Here is a 21,889-nt window from a genome sequence, read left to right as displayed (position 1 = left end):
CACTGTTTACGAATGATCTAGTGGCAGAGCACAAGACAAAAATACATACAGAGCCATGTTTTAAAATTTAGATTTTATTATTATTTAGTTATAGTGAGGCCAACAGATCAGGAGATGATCTGCTATTAAAAAGATAGTTTATTATTCACCCAGCCCAAGAGGAGGATGCACACCAAGCCACACAAGGCAATGTGGAGAAGCACCAAGGTCCAAAAGAAGGCAGAAGGAGTGGGAGGAAATATGGCAAAAAACATTATGTGATTTTTGCAGGAAGGAATGGACAAGTCAGGGTAAGCAGGTTTAGTTTGCATAATTTCAGTGGGATCTGAGATGTAGGAGTTGTTCCTAGTTGTCTGGTACTTGGCCCTGGAGTGATGAGGGCAGGGGAATATTGGCATGGAGTGTAACAGTCTGATAAAGAAGGTAGATGATCAGTGGGTGGCATGCTGGGTGAGTTGTTTGCTATGTCTAGAAATTAGCTAACCCTTGGAGGGGGTATCTCCCTGGTCAAGGAGACCCCAGATGCCAGAGCATCAATAATACAAAAAATAAGAAAATACAGTTAATGGAAGTGGCCACTGATCTAAGACACCAAACAGGATTATCTTGTTCAGCTGTGTTCAGCATTTATGGATACTGCTCTGTGACAGGCACTGTGCTGAGCCCTGAGAGAGGAGCATCTGCACGACACAGCTGCTGACCTCCATGAATCTCAGGCCCAGGACTCTGAGCTCATGATCTAATTCTAAATGACGCTGGCAAAGGAAGGAAGTGTGTTCCAAAGAAGCTCTCATCAGTTTAAATATTGGCGAACCAATGCCAGGGTCATGCCGACAAAAGACCAAATAAATGCACCAAACCAGAGCATTTTTCTCCCCTGTTCCACAGAATATTGTCTCTCTCTTATTTTCCCACCAGGGATGCTCCTTTTTGTGGCTCAGACCTAATGTACTTGCTCTATTTTCCCAGGGGGTCTAAACTTAGGAACCAGCAGAATGACTAAATGAGAAATAAAAGTAAAATTCTGAGCCCCTCAACTGACTGAACAGATCCATTGCACACTACATAGAAAGCCAGTCATTGAGACAAGGAGTATTGCCAGGGAAGAAGGCTCTATTTGGGTGCTGCAGCCAAGGAGAATAGGAAATCAGTCTCAAATTCATCTACTCAACCAACTAAAATTAGGGGTTTATATGGCAAGGGAAAACATGTGGGAAAACAGGAAGTAGTAAGTAGTAAGGATGAGGACTTGTTCAACAGGCAGCATGTGGCTGGTTAGGGAATCATAATGGGTGAGGGATATGGTGCCTCATTGTCCAGATGCAGTGATCTGGTAAGTTTCAGTTCCTTGATACTATCTGGGAGGCCTCATGGTTGGCTTCCCAAGAAAGGAACTCAGATAAGACAAATGTAACTTTCTGAAGTTTTAAGACTGGGAGGGTAAGTTTCCAGGTTTATTCAAAAGAAACCATAAACATCAGTTCTATAGGACAGTTGGGCTGATTTCGCACCAACCAGCATTCCTTCCTGATAAGAGACCACCAACCACAGAGCAGTTCTGGCCAATCTACCAGGGACTCACAGTGAGGGTTTTCATCTCCTCTGCTTTGCCATTTGACGTCACAGGATGAAAACTTCACACTGGGATCATGCTACCACCACCATTTTTTGAATATGGGTCCCATAGAGAGGCAGGAAGCTTAATTGTGCATGTGCATGTTTCTCCTTTCATAAATATTCATGAATCCTCCTACAGCTCATGAATATATTTGGCCACCCTGCTCAGCATAAATTTCTGTTCCCTTTGCCCTTCCTTCCAAGTGTCTTGTTCTCAGCTTCTGACCAGAGGCTATGCTTCGAAGCCTGTCAGGATGGCCACCTTGCAGGCTGTAACCCTTCATGAGAAATAAAGCCCTTTTCTAAATTGATCAGCCTCCTCATTCTTCAGTTGACATAGGTAAGTAGAGCATTATAGTCCCCACAAAGCATTACTGGAGTACTCTGTTCTTATTTGTAAGACAAGGAGATAGGAAATGCATGCTATACTAAAAGTTTGTTCAAAGAACATCAGCAAGTGCAAATGTCTGAGACCAGAGGCTGCAAGCCTCCCTATCACTCTAAGGCTTCGGTAGCCACATTGCCAACAGCTCTCCACGCCCTCAGGTACCGCAGGCTAGACGTCCGCACGCACACTATCGGTCCTTCCTGCTTTCCGTCGCTTCCTGTTCCGTCTTGGCCCCGCCTACCGCTGGCGCCGTAGTTTCCGGCTCAACTGGGGAGCTGCCGGAGCGCTTCTGGCCCCAGGTTTTCTGGACAGTGGTTTTCCGGCTCCTTATCCCACGCTCCTGCGTCTGTTTCTGTAGCTGGAGAAGGTAGTTTCCAGGAAAGGTTTCCGGTTTCCAGGCCGCGCACATCGGGCAGGGGCCATCCTCAGTCCCCTTGCTCGTCGTCCGCAGCCCCGTTCGGCTACAAGTGAGTTTCAGGGCGTCATGGCCAGGGGCCACCGCGGCCGGCCGGGTGTGAGGCTGCCTTTCGCTGCCCGCGCGCTCCCGTGGCCTCTGGGTCCTCCGGCGTCCGTTTCGGCCTGAACGCAGCCCCTCCGCGGCAACGAGCAGTCTCGCGCCGGACCTCATGGCCTCGGAGGCGCCGTCCCCGCCGCCGCCCACCTCCCCTGAGCCTGAGCTGGCCCAGCTAAGGCGGAAGGTGGAGAAGTTGGAACGTGAACTGCGGAGTTGCAAGCGACAGGTGCGGGAGATCGAGAAGCTGCTGCATCACACAGAACGGCTGTACCAGAACGCAGAAAGCAACAACCAGGAGCTCCGCACGCAGGTGCGCGGTCCGCCTTAGCCCCGCGCCCGATCCAGCCCGAGGCGAGGCTTTCGAAGCCCCTGATGGCCTCGAAAGGGGTCTTTGGCAGGGGCTCAGAACTACTGTAGAGTACCTGAAATATAAATAAGTAAAAGTTCAGCGCAGTTACAATTCCAAGTACATCAGGAGCAAAGCTGAGTTCAGGTTACTTGATTTAAATCTATGTCTCGCGACTGGCGTGAATTGAACTTAAGTACTGTGGCTACATAGTCTTCATTCTCGCTTGCCCCAACATCCCATTTCCCATTGGCAGTAGGCGCATTTACTGTAGAGCACATTTGAGTTTATTAAAACGTTGAACTTGAGTCAGAATCCCATCGTTGCCATTCACTGGATGTGTAAACTTATACCGAGCCTCAGTTCCCCATTAAATGGGAATGATAGCTCACAGTTGTGAAGGTGGAGTAAAACACGAGGAAACAATTTTACAAACTTTTGAACGCTATACCTGTGTAAGGTTGCTCTTCTGGGCGTTTACTTGGGCTTTCTTGTGGAAGTAGGGAAGATAATATAACTGCTTTTGTTGGAGACGTTAAGCAGCTTATTTCGTTTTCAAGATAGTAGGGGCAAATGTTAATACTTAAACTGTCGCATTGAAAACAAAAAGCCTTGTCCGGGCGCGGTAGTTCACGTCTGTAATCCCAGCACCCTGGGAGGCCGAGGCGGGCAGATCACCAGGTCAGGAGTTCGAGACCAGTCTGGCCAACATGGTGAAACCCCGTCTCTACTAAAGTACAAAAATTAGCCAGGCCTGGCGGCGGGCTCCTGCAATCCCAGCTACTCGGGAGGCTGAGGCAGGAGAATTGCTTGAACCTGGGAGGTGGAGCTTGCAGTGAGCCGAGATCGTGCCACTGCACTCCAGCCAGGGCGACAGAGTGCCACTCTGTCTCAAAAACCAAGAGCATAGTATTTTTTTTTCCACTTTGTTGGCAGGCACTCTCTGCCAACAGATTATTTCCACATAGTAACTAGTTTCAATTTGACGGTTGTCTAGTTCTTCATAATTTATTGGTACGTTTCCTGAAACCAGTATATAGGCCGAACACTAAAACGTCATCAAACTTCTTTATGTTTTACCAAACGGACTATGAAAATAACTGCTGAGTTGCAATGACTTTGTATGACCGTTACATAGAGTTCTTGACATCATGACATTGGAAAGTTTTTGTTTAGTCAATTTGAACACCTACGGTGTGTAACTGTGTAGGAGCATACAAGTACGGTAAAAAAAAAAAAAATATGGGGAGAAGGGGTAGGGCGCGGTGGCTCAGGCCTGTAATCCCAGCACTTTGGGAGGCTGAGGCGGGGGATCAGGGGATCACGAGGTCAGAAGATAGAGACCATCCTGGCTAACACAGTGAAACCCCGTCTCTACTAAAAATACAAAAAAAAAAAAAAAAAAAAAAAAATTAGCTGGGCGTGATGGCGGGCGCCTGTAGTCCCAGCTACTCAGGAGGCTGAGGCAGGAGAATGGCGTGAACCCGGGGGTCGGAGCTTGCAATGAGCCGAGATCGCGCCACTGCATTCCAGCCTGGGCGACAAAGCGAGACTCCGTCTCAAAAAAAAAAAAAGGGGAGCAAAATATGACAGCCTTTTTTAAATGACAGCCTTTTGAAAAGGGCTTTATAATTCTAAATTGTTGAAGTACTGCTTGCGTTAGAGATTCTAAAACATTTTTTGCTAATCTTCAAAGAGCCAGCATTTTGGTGTTAACTGTTAATTTGATAAATCAGACTAAATAATGGGACTTTGTGAACAGATCCTTTATTTCTTACAGAAAAGAATGTTTTTATGCTAATATTTCGGGAGGTCAGCAATTCTCCCTAAAGAATTAGAAAATTTAAAAACTGTTAATTCCCATTCATATTGTCTAATATCATTCAGTGTTCTCCACGTGGATTTAATTATTAAATATGTTAATGCCTCATAAGCTTTAATACACTTCAAAAAAATAGTAGTTCTCTGACTAAATTGCAGCAGAAGCGAACTTCTGCAGGTAATTGCCTAAGAGGAGCATCTGTCTTCCACATGCCTCCATTTTAGTTCAGTATTAAAAATTTAATCTTGTAGAAAGTCTTGACTCTACTTTGGATAGTGATAACTCCTTACTCTCCTGGTCAGCCTCCCTTGGTTGGAGAGAGGGTGGATTTGATTAACTGTCGTTCCAAATTACTGAATATGTCTTATCTGGAGCAGTTAAAAAGTTTTGCTTGAGAATTAATGATACCTGGAGAACCATAGTACATATAGGGTTTGTACAAGACCCCAAAATAGCCTTGTGCAAATTACTTTGTCTCGTCTGATATTTTATGTGTAAAATTGGGGTTAGGGCAACGAATATTTCAGGTGGTTTTGTGAATTAATGAGATGTTATCCAAAGCATCAAGTATAGTGCCCAGCAGGTAGTAGATAACTAAGTAATCTAATTCATAGTAACAGACAGTAGCCAGAGCCAGGATTTAGGGCAAGGCAATCAGGCTCCTAGGGCAAGGGATTTAATGGGGCACTAATTCCCAGCTATGGAGCCTGTACTTGCATGAATCAGAGGAGGGTGTCAAATTTTTCATGATCAGTGTCTTGCTTCCCTCACTGTAGTTCCTACCCCAGCATTAGCAACAGATTGGATAACTCATGAAGTACACAGATAATCTGTATATAATCAGTTTTATTGCCTTTCTCTGTTTAAGCTTTTTGTATCATTAAGTATTTAAAAGCTTGTTTTTTACTTGGTTTCATGTGTGTAGTAGACATTGTCTCACATTGAGGTCCTCTCAGGCTGAGGTACATTGACTGAGGCAGCATGTTACCTGCTTTTGGGCACTTCCACACACTTTCTCTCTGTCCTATGTAGTAGCATCCTTTTAAGGGTATTTTAGTGTGTGAAATACATGGAGGACAGATGCTGCTCTCAGGCAGTCACCTTCCCTGTTGTCTTGTGCTACAGTTAATTATAGGACTACTGTTTAATGAAAAAATGTGTATTAAAGCTTGTAAGTGGCATTAACATATTCAAGTGGATAGTTAATTCCAAATGGAGAATACCAAATGAATATTAGATAATTCAGTAGGGATGAGAATTTGTAATTTTTAAATTTTTGAATTATTTAGAAAGAACTACTGACTTTAAAATATTAACATAAAAACAATCTTATTTGTTAGAAATAAAGGACCCTGTTCACAAAGTGTCATTATTCGATTTTTGGAGGAGATATTTGGACATTTAGTAAGAGAGATTAGGAATGAAAACGTCTTTTAAATGTAAAAAGTAAAATAGTAATTTTAGCTTTTCTGAAAGGTAAACTTGCTGCTCTTGACATTTCTCTAAAACTTTTATCAAGAAAAACAATTATTTATAACAGCGGGAGATTGGTATATATATTATTAGGATCATTACATGATTTTTTTTTCCCTAAAGCCTTGTTTTCTCTCAGGTGGAAGAACTCAGTAAAATACTCCAACGTGGGAGAAATGAAGATAATAAAAAGTCTGATGTAGAAGTACAAACAGAGAACCATGCTCCTTGGTCAATCTCAGGTATTTAGCTTATAGTGAGGATATGCTAATACTGTTACATTCAAATCATGCTAATGTTGAGTTTTCTTTAAATTTAAAATAAACTAAGATCAAGGTAAAAGAATTGTTAATGCTGTTGACGTCTCTCCATATGATCTGGTATTTTCAGGTAATCAGTTTGTTCTTCTGGAGGAAAAAGTAGAAATGTATTGTCATTCCTGTGATTTCTGTAATGTTGCTAATGTTTTCAGTGACACACTCACTGAGTAATTTTTGGTACGCAGTTAGCCATCTGCTTCCGTATCTGCCTTCCTTGTGACCAGGGCCATTTGTTTTCTTGTTGATGTGTTCTAATTAGAATTGTGTATAGTGTCAGTTCTCTCACCCTTGTAGGAATGGTGGGCCTACCACCATGGCCTCATGAGTGTTATGAGGCAAAATAGCTGAGATACTGAGTTTTAATATATATGCGTCACAAGAAGAAATCATCTTTCCTATTAAGTTTTGCCTTACTTCATTCAGGACATAATTTGGCTACGTTGCTAAACACAGCAATAGTGCTAACCTTACTTATCTGTATGATATGTTTTAAAAAGTCTGCATGGGGAGAGAAATTTGACAAAAAAAAAAAAAAGAAAAAGAAAAAAACCCTAATTCCTTGCCTTTATTTCTTTATCAATTGATAAGCAACAATATTAAGGTATTCGGTTAGAAGTTAAATTGATAAGCAACAATATTAAGGTATCTGGTTAGAAGTTAAGAGTTAAGTTTTTTAAATAGAATACAACCTATCGACCTATTTTTATTTTACTCTTGCTGTGGAAAATGTAACCAGCCTACCTTTTTTTTTTCTTTTTAACTGACGGCTAGGGTCCTGAAGGAGACATCAGAATCAGAGATACACACTTCTGCAGATTTATTTGTACCCTCTGTTTTAATCTTTTAAAATTTGTACAGTTGTAAAAATCATGATTTATTTGAAGTATGTACTTTTTGTGTTTAAATGCCATTGTTTTGTAATTAAGTCGTTTTTATATACATTATTCTAATATGATATGATTTCATTTAATTTTTTTGCTACAGATTATTATTATCAGACATACTACAATGATGTTAGTCTTCCAGGTAAAGTGACTGAACCGTCAGATCAACAAGATCAAGATATCGGAACTTCTACTTTGAATTCTAAAGACCATTTACAAATAGAAAATGATGCTTACCCTGGTACTCATAAAACAGAAAATGTTAAATGTAGACAAGTGGACCATTTTGCCTCAAATTCACAGGTAATAAAATGCTAAACATGAAACTGTTCATGCCCAAGAACCTGTCCTTCTTTGTTGTTATTATGTGGAAAGATAGACTTCTTTGGTCCGTCACAGCGTATACAAGCGTTGTAAACATTCTTATGTGTAATTATGCAAAGAATGTTATAGTTTTTCAAAAACCAAAAGTAGAACTTGTTCATATGTGTAGTGGTTTTCCTGCTACATTGTGTTCCAAAATTGTATGATATACGTAATCTAAAACAAAATTTGTCCAAATATTTTGACTCAACGAAAGAACTGTGGACAACAATACCAAATTTACACCTAAAAAAATTTTAATGTTCCTTTATGTCAGATACCCTGCCACCGTTCAAATTTCCCTGAATCTGTAAATTTGTTTTTATAGTTTGTTTGAATCAGGATCCCTATTGTGTTTGACATACCTCAGTTAATCTATGGTTTTCTCCTTCATTTGTCTTTTTGAATTTTTTTTTCCAATTGAACATATAATTATTGAAGAACCTAGATCTTTGTCTTAGTCAATATTTCAGAGTCTGTGTTTTGTGGATGGCTTCTCTGTGGCATCATACATTTATTCTCGAATAATTGTCACTCATTTTTACTGCCTTCAAAACTGGGTCAAAGTTGAAGTTACTGACACACTAGTAAATGTTCTAAAAAGTGGTTCAAATCATAATTGATAGACATCCTTTTCCATTGTAGTAATTGAAGTCATAACTTAAACATAGTCTCAAGTCTTGAGTTCAGCCAGCTTTTTAATTGATATACAGAAGCTTTTGTCTTATTTGGCGTGACTGTATCTTTTATAGGAACCAGCATCTGCATTAGCAACAGAAGATACATCCTTAGAAGGTTCATCATTAGCTGAAAGTTTGAGAGCTGCAGCAGAAGCGGCTGTGTCACAGACTGGATTTAGTTATGATGAAAATACTGGACTGTATTTTGACCACAGCACTGGTTTCTATTATGATTCTGTAAGTATCTCAGATCTTTTTTTTTTTTTTTTTTTGAGGCAGAGTCTTCTGCTGTCACCCTGGCTGGAGTGCAGTGGTGCGATCTCAGCTCACTGCAACTTTCACTCCCCAGGTTCAAGTGATTCTTATGCCTCAGCATCCCAAGTAGCTGGGATTACAGGTGTGCACCACCACACACAGCTAATTTTTTGTATTTTTAGTAGAGGCAGGGTTTCGCCATGTTGGCCAGGCTGGTCTCAAATTCCATCTCAGACCTTTAATACTGTATGATACATACTTAGTGCCTGATATCAAATATTAAACCCTAAGCCGAAGTAAGAAAGCCAAAAGCTGCATTTAAAAACTATATTTGACTCAAAACTATTTGACAGAAGAATTCTAAAATAGCTTATGGTGCTACACTTCTAAGTTTTTAAAATAAGGTTGTTTATTGTGATTATTATAGATAATGTTTTGGAGAAGTCTTTATGTATAAAAATAACATCTAAAGTATTAGAGCTTTTGTTAATAAAAGCAGATAGTTAACTACATTGTAAATATTTTAGAACCTAAACTAATTTTTTTTTCATAGAATTAAGAGAGAAGTAAGGTTAATTTTAGGTTTGAGGTAAGAATTTTAAAAATTATTTCAAATACTTTATGAATTCATTTTAGGCCACATAAGGAGACTTCTTTCTTGAATTCTTAGTAGTGTGTTTATTATTAGCCAGTGTTTTATATTCTGTGTCTTTTAACTCTTTCACTTTAAAAAAGTCAATCTGTTGGCTAGGCATGGTGGCTCACTCCTTGTAATCCTAGCACTTCAGGAGACTGAGGCAGGAGAATTGCTTGAGTCAAGAGTGCAAGACCAGCCCAGGCAACACAGTGAGACTCTTTCTATAAAAAATTTTGAAAGTCAGCCGGCTGTAGTGGCTCACCTTGTAGTCCCAGCTACTCAGGAGGCTGATGTGGGAGCATCACTTGAGCTGGGAAGATGGAGGCTGCAGTGAGCCATGATTGTACCACTGCCTTCCAGCCTAGGTGACAGAGTGAGACCCTGTCTCAAAAACAAACAAAAATCAATCTGTTAACAGTGAGAATTAGGGAATTAATATGGGATCTAAAATATAATGGACCACTGACTAGGATAGAACCAGAAAATAAAGTTCTTGATTTACAATACAGTGTTATAGCTGTTGAAGTCTAATACTTAATTGTATTTCATTCCAGATTTGATGACAATGATAGAACTCAGTCACATACCTCAAACTCAAGAATCTAGTAATGTAATCTGGTTCTCTGAGGAATTATAGAATGTGGTGCACAAAAGTGGAGTTGATGTTCATCATTCCTGTTACTGCAACTATTGTTAACTTATCTAGAGAACATAGTATCATACTAAATATCTCAATTAACATAAGAGGTTTCATTGGTTTGTTAATCTGCATATGGTAAACTGTAAGTCCTTATACAGAGAGGGTTTTCTTTCATGGAGGATGCTAATTGACAATGCTAATAAATAACCAGAAAATTAATGTTTAAACACTTATCCAAAGGGAGTAGTTATTGTTTAGTTTCTAGGAAAACAACAGTTTCAGGTAGACATTAGTCTTTGTCAGTCTTCTGCCTTCCTTTCTGTATCTTTTCTCTTGATATCCGTTGTTCTGTAAATGGTTAGTTACATTCTGCAGGTTATATTTCTGAGTAAATTAGGAACTTCATTGTGTTGCCATTTTTATTATTTTAGTAAATTTTTTTTTTATATTTTGAAAATGTCTATATTTGGGACTGACAACCAGATTAAAAAGGTTTGAATTATAAAAGTTCTATTATTACTAGAAATAAAGATTGGAAAGCCTCCATTCAGTTTCTTAGTTAAGAGAAAGATGGTGAGAAATCTAAATATTTTTGTAAGAGATCTGCAAAATGGAGGGATTAAAGACAATAAATTGCAAGTGTCAATAGTTAGAAAAATAAATTATTCTTTTTCAGGAAGTTTTAGTTGCTCAATCTCAGTACATCAAAGATGTTTCCAGGTCTGGTCTGCATGGATTTAGGATGTAAATAAAATATAGACTGTTCAATTAAATATTGTTTTTAGAGTGGCCAGTATATCATAAATGCAGGTGATTACCTAATTTTAACTTTCTGGCTTTTAAATCTGTAATTTGCCAAATTCATTTTTGCATGGTTGCTTGTCCTGTTTACTATAGAATTAATTAATTAGTGGAGACAGTTGTTTATTGATTGCATTATACAGAATGTTATTTTTTGGTATGCATGAACTTTATTTTCAAAATTTTTTTCACGGATTTTAAGTAATGAACATCAAAAGACAAATCTTTGTTTTATGACATTAAGAGGAGGGTTTAGGGGTTTGTACTGCCACACCATTATTGTGCAGTCATTAAGAATAAAGAGTCTAGAACTGCTCTCATATGGTCAGCTTTTTCTTATGCATGCTTTAGTTTTCATGCCTTCAAAAGTATTGTCAATTTTTGTTAATGTATTAAGTGGAACCATACAAAATTGCTGTTTCTTAGATAAAAATGGTCAAGTATTGACAGTTTTATATGATTCAATTTAATATTTAGATTTACTTGTTTCTCACACTAGGAAAATTAGATCAGCTATTGAATGGTAAAGTATTTTGGAAGATTAAAGCATTTTTTATTCTGTTATCTTTAATTCATTGTCTTCTGAAAATACTATAGTTGTTCAAAGAAATATTTACTACATTTGAATATGTTTGGCATTTTCGTTAAGTTTATTTTATCTTAGATGAATTTAGAATTTATTTTTTTCTTGACTTTCAAAGGAAAATCAACTGTATTATGATCCTTCCACTGGAATTTATTACTATTGTGATGTGGAGAGTGGTCGTTACCAGTTTCATTCTCGAGTAGATTTGCAACCTTATCAGACTTCTAGCACAAAACAAAGTAAAGATAAAAAATTGAAGAAGAAAAGAAAAGATCCAGATTCTTCTGCAACAAATGAGGAAAAGGTAATGTCTTTATAATTTTAAAACTTTGCATAATGGTGATAACATGATAATTAAGACAAAATTTTTTATGAAACTGAAAATCATTCAATAACTCTATTTCAAACATGCCCATTAAGATAACATCTAAGGAAAGTTTAGATGGAGCAAACATGGACTTTGTCATAAACTCTGTCACTAGAAATAGAAAGCATTTCTTAAAATTTGAAGGAGACAGATTTAGGGCAGATAAAATATCTCGTGTTGTATAGTTTGGAAGAAGAATCCAGATCTTCAGTTGATAAGTTGATGTCAGTGCACAATTCATAATAAAAGATAAACATAGTTTACAGGTAGACATAGATATAGTTTCAACTTTTTTTTTTTTTGAGATGAAGTTTCATTCTTGTTGCCCAGGCTGGAGTACAATGGCATGATCTTGGCTTACCGCAACCTCCACCTCCCAGGTTTGAGCGATTCTCCTGCCTTAGTCTCCCAAGTAGCTGGGATTACAGGCATGCACCAACGTGCTCAGCTAATTTTTTTTGTAATTTTAGTAGACACAGGGCTTCTCCATGTGGTCAGGCTGGTCTTGAACTCCTGACCTCAGGTGATCCACCCACCTCCGCCTCCGAAAGTGCTGGGATTAGAGGCGTGAGCCACCGCACCCAGCCAGGAAAACATTACAAAAAAAAAAAAAATCCATTATTGACAACTATGGAGTGAGTTTAAATGGCCTGCAAGACAATGGTTAAGAAAGTGATAATTACATTTAATTGAAAAAAGTATTATATAGGCTTTCAGATGGTACTTGTAAAGAATGAGGGGAACCCCAAAAATGCTTACAATGATACAATGTTAAATTGAAAGAAGGAAAATATAAAAAGATATCAGTGTTCTTTATTTCTACTCTCTAAACAGATAAGTTTGGTTATAGTAAGAAAGGAGGCTTATTTGTTTTATTGACATTTTATCAACTGTGGCAACTATTTGGTATCTTACTCTTGAAATTTTATCTCATGGTTTCCTGTCCTGTCCTTTCCTCTCCTATCCCTTCCTATCCCTGTCCTGTCCTGTCCTGTCCTGTCCTGTCCTATCCTATCCTATCCTTCTGTCCTGTCCTAACAGGGTCTTGCTCTGTCACTCAGGTTGAGTGCAGTGGTGCCATCATGGCTCACTGCATCCCTGACCTCCTGAGCTTAAGTGATCTGCCTACCTTGGCCTCCCTAAGTGCTGGAATTGTAGACGTGAGCCACTGTGCCAGCCAGTTTTTCTTAACAAAAGAAAAATGACTTGATACTAAATTCTAAAGTTCACATAAGGGATTAGGATTCTGTTGGATTTTTTTCTGTTCTCTATTTGATTTGTTTTTGTTCTTCTGTTTTTTTGTGGACAATACTTAGGAATAGAAGAGTATGTGACTTAAATACTAGAAATGAGTTTTCTGTTTGCTTTCAAGATCTCTGTTTTAATGGCTAGTGCTTGTTACTAGTGGTTTAACTGTTTGAAAGGCTAGGTTGTAGGCTGGGTGTAGTGGTTCATGCCTGTAATCCCAACAGTTTGGGAGGCCAAGGCAGGCAGATTACCTGAGATCAGGAGTTCAAGACCAGCATGGCCAACATGGTGAAACCCCATCTCTACTAAAAATAGAAAAATTAGCTGAGTGTGGTGGCAGACGCATGTAATCCGAGCTACTTGGGAGGCTGAGGCAGGAGAATCGCTTGAACCTGGGACGCGGAGGTTGCAGTGAGCCAAGATCGCACCACCACACTCCAGCCTGGGCAACAGAGCCAGACTCCATCTCAAAAAAAAAAAAAAAAAACCACCTAGGTTGTGAAAGCACCTCTCACTAACAATAGGAAAAGAGTATATAGGGCTCCTCAAATGGCCTTGCCTGAAAAACTAGAGAATAGAGGTGGAAAGCATTCAGTGATATTGTAGTCCAGCTTCGCTCCCATAACTACTCATCTTAGCCATCCTTCTTTGAAAATATGTGAATTCCAAGACAAGAGCTTTAAGAAAAATTCTGTTGGAATTTTGAGGATTTCCTGAGGATTCTAAAAGATACCTGTGAGGCCATGTGAGTATCTTCATCTGTTTTCTTTTTTAAAGATATTTTTGAGCCTCACTTTTTGTAGGTGGAGGTTATGTGGAAGGAAGACAGTAGGGGAGATAGGAGTAAATAATTTGAAATACCCATATGTGCCTCAGTGCCCGTAAATAAGTCCTTCTTTCTTTTCACTTAATGACTCTCTAACGTTCTGTACTGGCAAATAGCTTTCCCTGCATGTGTTGTTCTGCAAGTAATAAATATACAAGTGCTTTTTTAAGAGTGTATACAGATAGGCAACATTTTTGCTATAATTTTTTTTTTTTTTTTTTTTTTTGAGACGGAGTCTCGCTCTGTCGCCCAGGCTGGAGTGCAGTGGCCGGATCTCAGCTCACTGCAAGCTCCGCCTCCCGGGTTTACGCCATTCTCCTGCCTCAGCCTCCCAAGTAGCTGGGACTACAGGCACCCGCCACCGCGCCCGGCTAATTTTTTTTTTTGTATTTTTTACTAGAGATGGGGTTTCACCGGGTTAGCCAGGATGGTCTTGATCTCCTGACCTCGTGATCTGCCCGTCTCGGCCTCCCAAAGTGCTGGGATTACAGGCTTGAGCCACCGTGCCCGGCCTTTTGCTATAATTTTATAATGTAAAAGCTCCTCATGGTTTTTCAGCTCCTTGCCCTTGTTCTTGTTCTTGATGAATTTGTATTGCTAAAAGTGTATATAATTTATCACACTGTGAATGTTTAGCCAGTCTTCAAGCTGAATTTATGCTGTTATTAAAGATAGGTGTGTGAGGTGGGTGGATCACGAGGTCGAGAGATTGAGACCATCCTGGCCAACATGATGAAACCCCGTCTCTACTAAAAATACAAAAATTACGTGGACGTGGTGGCTCACACCTGTAGCCTCAGGTACTCGGGAGATTGAGGCAGGAGAATCTCTTGAACCTGGGAAGTGGAGGTTAGAGCGAGCTGAGATTGTGTTACTGCACTCCAGCCTGAGAGACAGAATGAGACTCCATCTCAAAAAAAAAAAAAAAAGCTGTGTGAGATGCTCTCATATTTAATAAAATAACAGAAGAGCATATGAATTTGCCTCATGTTGCTCTAAGGTAGAAAGAAAAGTGAGTGTGTGTCAGAAACCAAGGGAAAAAAATGGAAAATAATTATTTGCTTTTTCTAAGGCTAAAATAATAGATTTGACCATTGTATAACATGGTGACTATTGTTAATAATAATGCATTGTATTATTGAAAACTGCTGAGAGCAAATTTTAAGTTTCTTACCACAGAAAAATGGTAAGTATTTGAGGTAATGTACATGTTAATTAACTCAATTTAACTACTCTACATTGTGTACATATTTCAGAACTTCATATTGTACATGATAAAAATACATAATTTTTGTTAATTGAAAAATAGATTTGTTCATTTATTATAAGGCATATCAGCTCTAAATGTACAATAAATAATAAAAGACTTATACCAGGCAAGTTAAGATTTTGGAATAAGATAGTTACCATTAATTTGTACTTTTAAACTTTTATATATTATCAAGCCAAATGTGAAGTACTCAATTTTAGCAAAACTACAATTTTGCTACATATTGAGTACATTTGGATCTTTAAATTCATGTTGTAAGTAAAACTAATTCTGTATTTTATTTGTATTGACTTGCTAATTGACTACAAGTTTAAAAAGAAAATTTAGAATAGGTATTCTTTAGGCCTGCACTGTCCAGTAAGGTAGCCACCAGCTCCATGTGGCTGTTGAGCACTTAAAGTGTTACTAGTCCAAACTCAAATGTGCTGTTAAGTGTAAAATACACTCTGGATTTTGCAGACCATGTAAACTATCTCAATAATTTTACTTTTTAAGTGTGACTGCTAGAAAATGTAAAAGTACAAATACAGCTTGTGTTACATTTTTACTGGACACTATTGGTCTATGCTATCCCATAGTCCAGGCAATATGTGATTAGGGCTTGAACTAGGAATGTTAAGACATTGAGAATAGAGGGACAGATTTGGATATATTTTGAGAAAAGTCTGTAGCACTTGGTAATTTTATATATGGTTAAGGGGATCTCAGACATAACTAGAGGATTTTTAATTTGGATGATAAGAAGATGGTAATATCATTAACCAAGAAAGGAAATGTGAGAAGGAGAGGGGGAACAGATCGTAACCATTGTTATTTTACTGACATATATCTTCACGAATTCTTTGAAACTTGATGTAATGTTATAAGATAGTGATGTTTAAGAGTGTTCTCCCCTGTTCCCACCTATCTACCCACCCTTCTCCAGGATTTGAACTCAGAGGATCAAAAAGCCTTCAGTGTTGAACATACAAGCTGCAATGAGGAAGAAAATATTGCGAATATGAAAAAAAAGGCAAAAATAGGCATTCATCGCAAAAATAGTCTCCCCAAATTCACTGTTCCAGCTAGTGGAAATACTGTAGAGTCTCCTCTTCATGAAAACATCTCTAATTCAACATCATTTAAAGATGGGAAAATCATGGAGACTGATAGTGAACCAGAGGAAGGTGAAATTACAGACTCTCAGACCGAGGATAGTTATGATGAAGACATTACCAGTGAAGGCAATGTAACTGCAGAAGATAGTGAGGATGAAGGTGAGTAGATAATCATTATTTAAGTAAATACCCCAGTCTGGTAACTATATAAGAGCAAAACCGTTAAAAATGTTAGTGAGTCATCGTATACCTGCCGGAAAGTAAACATTATTTTAATGATGTTACTGAAAATTATGTGGGTTGCTACTTGGTTTTTATAGAGTAGGATGTGAATAAATGACTAATACTTGGACCTTCAGAAAGTTTCATTGTATTGAATGGCATAGTGAATAGAATACAAAACCAAGTTACCTGCATTCTAATCTTAAAATATAGATTAAGGCTGTTTTAGTGGGTTAGGTATTTGTAGTCTACTTTTGTAATTAAGACAGAAAAACAAGTTGTCTTTAAAAAGTATACATTATGAATTCAATTACATGGATATTATGGTAAATCTAATTTTTTTTTACTTGAATATATAAAGACATACTTTTAAAACACAGGATTTCATATTACAGTTGGCCTTCTGTATCCATGGGTTCTGCATTAGTGGATTCAAGCAACCTCAGATCAAACATATTCAGGGAAAAAAATGGATAGCTGCATCTGTACTGAACGTGTACAAACTTTTTTTTCTTGTTATTGTCCCCTAAATACAGTGTAACTATTTATATAGCATTTATGTTCTATTAGCTATAAGTAATCTAGAGATGATTTATAGTATACAGAAGGATGCACATAAGTTATATGCAAACATGATACCATTTATATAAGAACTTGAGCATCCATAGCTTTTTGGCATATGAGGAGGGATCTTGGAACTAATCCCCCACAGATACTGAGGGCCAACTGTGTAGTGTATGAGCTTATTTTGTTCTTTGGTTCTCAATGTCATTTCTTTTGCTTTTATTTTTTAATTTATTTATTTTTTATTTTATTTTATTTTTTGAGACAGAGTCTTGCTCTGTTGCCCAGGCTGGAGTGCAGTGGTGCGATCTCGGCTCACTGTAACCTCTGCCTCCTGGGTTCAAGTGATTCTCTTGCCTCAGCCTCCCGAGTAGCTGGGACTACAGGCACACACTACCATGCCCAGCTAATTTTTGTATTTTTATCAGAGACGGGGTTTCACCATGTTGGCCAGGCTGATCTCCAGCTCCTGACCTGAGGTGATCCGCCCACATCGGCCTCCCAAAGTGCTGGGATTGTAGGTGTGAGCCATTGTGCCTAGCCTTTTTTATTTTTATTTTTTTTAAAAGGACTCAATTTTTGTAACTTAAAATAATATAAAAATATTTGGGATATTTTCAGATTCCAAAACCTTAAAAAAGAAAGAGTTGATTATTTGATAACTGTGATAGATGCTACATATCCTGCAGCAACCTTTATGTTGATCACTTTAATAACAGTGTTAAGCCTTACCCATTGCTACGTATTACACAGCAGAATTTAAGAAGTTTGTTTTAGTCAGAATTAAGATTTTTGACCAACACTTTTTTATTTTATGGATGCCGCCTAGTTATCCCTATGAAGTTCTTTTTCATAGTAGTTAAATTAATATTTACTTACTTCTTTCCTTGGCAGACGAAGACAAAATTTGGCCCCCATGTATTAGAGTAATTGTCATTAGATCACCTGTGTTGCAGACAGGATCACTCTTTATCATTACTGCTGTAAACCCTGCTACAATTGGAAGGTAAAACAGTTAATATTATTATATCATTCTTTCAATTATTTCAGAAAGGCTTTATTGAGAGCATGTATTTTTGTTTGTTTGTTTTTTGTTTTTGAGACAGAGTTGTGCTCTTTTGCCCAGGCTGGAGTTCAGTGGCACGGTCTCGGCTCATTGCAACCTCCATATCCTGGGTTCAATCAATTCTCCTGCCTCAGCCTCCTGATTAGCTGGGATTACAGGCGTGCACCACCACGCCCAGCTGATTTTTGTGTTTTTAGTGGAGTCGGGGGTTTCACCATATTGGCCGGACTGGTCTCGAACTCCTGGCCTCAAGTGATCCACCCACCTTGGGCTCCCAAAGTGCTAGGATTACAGGCACATAAGCCACCATGCCTGGCCATAAGTTAAGCATTATTCTTTGTGCTGTGGATACAAAGAGGACTAATGCAAATCTCTACCCAAAGGAAGCACAGTCTGGGGGGAGAAAAAGACATGAGCAAATAATCACTGTGTGAAAGCACAGGAAGTCTAGAGTAGCAGTAAGGAAACTGGATAATCCATAACCAGGAGATTTACTGTTGATAGACATGTATTTTAACATTATCTATTCTTAAAAATCCTTTCCATGTCACTATAAGTGCTGCATTTATACAATATGCTTCAAAAATTATTAAAGACACTTTACTTCATTCTGCAGAGAAAAGGATATGGAGCATACTCTCCGAATCCCTGAAGTTGGTGTCAGTAAGGTAAGCTCTTTGATTTCTCAAATATAGTCCCCTAGATGTAAATTTTTATATTATTATTACAGTAGAAAGCTTAGGGGTTTTTCTCATTTAATAGGAAGGTTAATATACAGTGTAGTAATGGTAATGAAGGCAGTGCAGATTTGTTTATTTCAGTGCTTGAGAAAATAAAATTTTTTATCACAATTCGAATAAACAAAATTATGTTTATTTTTAAGAATCTGGACAAGAGTAGAAAACATACTACGTCTTAAAGTAGGACCCATTTAATGAATATTTATTGAGTGAAATAAATAGGCTGTATTTTATGACAGTTAAGAATTGAATCTTACCTGGCTTCTGGCTACTTTAGGAGGTGGTTACTTTGAGCCAGAGGATTTTACAACCCAAGAATATATCCTATACCGCTCAGGGATGTTGTTTAAAACTTCCCCCAATTGATCATCTAATGGTTTCAGGAAAAAGAACAGTTGAGTTTTCAAAACAAATAGAACAGAATTGCAACTCAAGTTATAAGTAGAAAATAACTAAAGGTTTAGCTCCTGATGCTCTTTATATATTTTTACTTTTTTTGAGATAGGATTTCACTGTTGCCCGGGCTGGAGTAGTGATGTGATCACGACTCACTGAAACCTCGACCTCCCAGGTTCAAGCAATCCTCCTGCCTCAGCCCCACAGGTAGCTGGGACTACAGGCGTACTCCACCATGCCCAGCTAATCTTTATGTATTTCATAGAGATGCAGTTTCGCCTGGGGGTTCCCTAGGCTGGTCTCGAACTCCTGGGCTCAAGTGATCCACTTGCCTCGACCTCCCAAAGTGTTGGGATTACAGGCGTGAGCCACCACATCTGGCCGAGGCTCTTTATATTTCTCTTTCCTGTACTGTTTTCTCTCCTCTCTTATAGTTATCTTTTTTCCTTTTTTGCTTTTCTCTTTTTTTAACCTTCCATCGTTCCCATTTTGCTTTTATTTAATGGACCGTAATGTGGACCTAAAATAGATTTTATGTGATTTTTGTCTTTTTGGAATATAATTTCTCATTTTTAATTTGAAAGACCATTTACTTTCACTTTTTGGAGACTCATTCAGCAAGAGGAAAAAGTTCTCATAATTTTAATTCTAACCAGATTATCTTGCTTATTTACTTTTTTACTATGACCTTGGGTCTCCTGCCTCCAAAAAAATAACACCTAATCTGTAACTTAAATAGCAAAGAGTTCCGAGATCCTTCCCCACTTTCCATCTAAACTATAGATAGTTCTATGGTGGCTTTCTTTCTTTCTTTTTTTTTTTTGATATAGAGACAGGTTCTTAACTGTGTTGCCCAGGCTGGGATGCAGTGGCACGCACTACAGCCCCTGACACCTCCTGGGCTTAAGTGATCCTCCTGCCTCAGTTTCCTGAGTAGCTAGCACTATAGGCACACACCACCACACCAGGCTTCTGGTGGCATTTCTGTTTTTTCTTTCTTTTAAACTAACATCCATTGGTGGGGTGGATAATTAGTTGGTGAAGTCAGTTTGATAGCACATATAACATGTATCCAAATAGAAACTTCTAAAAAAGAAACTTAATGTTAGGGGAAAAAACAAGTATTTGACCACTAGATAGAAGACTTTCTGAGTTTAAAAAATGGTAAAAATTACAAAGGACAAAATAATTTTGCTTTTTGTATGTTAAGAAACCAGTTTAGAAGGCAGACTCGGACAGGCACAACAAATATGACACAATATACATTATTTATTTTTGAAAAGTTCACGCGAATTTTTGTTTTCAAACCCCACTGTGACACCAGTAGATAAGTGAGCAAAAGATACATCAGGCAATTCACAGTTAAGGAAATATCATGGTTAATATATGAAAAGCCATTCAGTCTTTCTAGTAATCTGAGAAATACAGATGAAGCCAAGGTGTCAATTTTCATTCATCATTTATTAAATATCACTCCTATTGGAAAAGTAATTTAGAACAGCTTTTTGGAATAGGGTTTTGCCGTACGGAAAGACTTATTCTAAACAATCCAGTTGGAAAAAAGTGTATAAAGGACTTAAAAAGAAAATTTACAGAAGAGGAAACTCAAATGACTAATAATTAAACAGAGTTTTGGGGGTTGGGCACAGTGGCTTACGCCTGTAATCCCAGCACTTTGGGAGGCTGAGGCGGGCAGATAACGAGGTCAGGAGATTGAGACCATCCTGGCATACATGGAGAAACCCCATTTCTACTAAAAATACAAAAAGTTAGCCAAGTGTGGTGGCAGGTGCCTGTAGTCCCAGCTACTCAGGAGGCTGAGGCAGGAGAGTGGTGTGAACCTGGGAGGTGGAGCTTGCAGTGAGTCAAGATGGCGCCACTGCACTCCAGCATGGGTGACAGAATGAGATTCCGTCTCAGAAAAGAGTTTTGGTACTAATCAGGGAAATGCAAGTTAAGATCACAATGATAAAGCAATGTCAAGTTTTGGTTTAGTATACATAGAGCTACAAGGATTTTCACAGACTGCTGGTGGGAATATGAATTGATACAACTACTTTGGAAAAACAGTTATCTAGTAAAGTTTAAGATTTGCTTATATTATGATTTAGCAATTCCATTCCTAGGTGTGTACTCCAGAGAAACACTTGCATTTTGTACACAAATAGATTGCAGGTACAAGAAGGTTTATAGTAATATTTAAAAAAAATAGTAAAACCTTGGAAAAAACCCCTGAATGTCCATTTTCAGAAGGATGGATGGATAGATTGTGGTATATCCACACAATGGATTACCATTCAGCAAAATGAATGAACGACAACTCTGTAACTGTATAACAACTGGATGAACCTCATGACTTAACGTTAAAGAAGCAAAATAAGAGGAATAGATAAAGTGCTATGGAAAAAGGAGGGAAAGATTAGTCCTAACTATTGAAGATCCTGGAAACTTCTCTGAGAGGTTGGCCTTGGGTGTTTCAAATCACATTTTGTATTAAAAATTTTTGGCCAGGTGTGGTGGCTCATGCCTGTAATCCCAGCACTTTGGGAGGCCAAGGCGGGAGGATCACTTGAACTCAGGAGTTCAAGACCAACCTGGGCAACATGGTGAAACCCTGTCTCTACAAAAAATACAAAAAATAACCAGGTATGGTGGCACACACCTGTAGTCCCAGCTACTCAGGAAACTGAGGTGGGAGGATTGCCTAAGCCCAGGAGGTCAAGGCTGCAGGAAGCCGTGATCACACCACTGCACTATAGCCTGGGTG

The 21,889-nt window shown here is 38.4% G+C and overlaps 1 protein-coding gene across 1 annotated transcript in view; it reads left to right on the top strand.

The window, feature by feature from the left end:
* The first annotated feature begins 2,245 nt into the window (after nt 1–2,245).
* AGGF1 (angiogenic factor with G-patch and FHA domains 1) overlaps nt 2,246–21,889 on the top strand; it is a 30,928-nt gene continuing 11,284 nt past the window's right edge. Inside the window, exons 1-8 of the mRNA XM_007975932.3 lie at nt 2,246–2,829; nt 6,300–6,402; nt 7,465–7,667; nt 8,480–8,644; nt 11,442–11,630; nt 15,963–16,293; nt 17,815–17,926; nt 18,603–18,654. Of these exons, the coding sequence (XP_007974123.2) occupies nt 2,632–2,829; nt 6,300–6,402; nt 7,465–7,667; nt 8,480–8,644; nt 11,442–11,630; nt 15,963–16,293; nt 17,815–17,926; nt 18,603–18,654 (1,353 nt within the window). The 5' untranslated portion in view covers nt 2,246–2,631. The remainder of the gene's footprint in view (nt 2,830–6,299; nt 6,403–7,464; nt 7,668–8,479; nt 8,645–11,441; nt 11,631–15,962; nt 16,294–17,814; nt 17,927–18,602; nt 18,655–21,889) is intronic.

This window comes from Chlorocebus sabaeus, chromosome 4 (genome assembly GCF_047675955.1).
Source record: "Chlorocebus sabaeus isolate Y175 chromosome 4, mChlSab1.0.hap1, whole genome shotgun sequence".
NCBI classification, from domain to species: Eukaryota; Metazoa; Chordata; class Mammalia; order Primates; family Cercopithecidae; genus Chlorocebus; species Chlorocebus sabaeus.
Note: the sequence above shows the minus strand (reverse complement) of the source record. Positions and strands in the feature narration are given on the sequence as shown.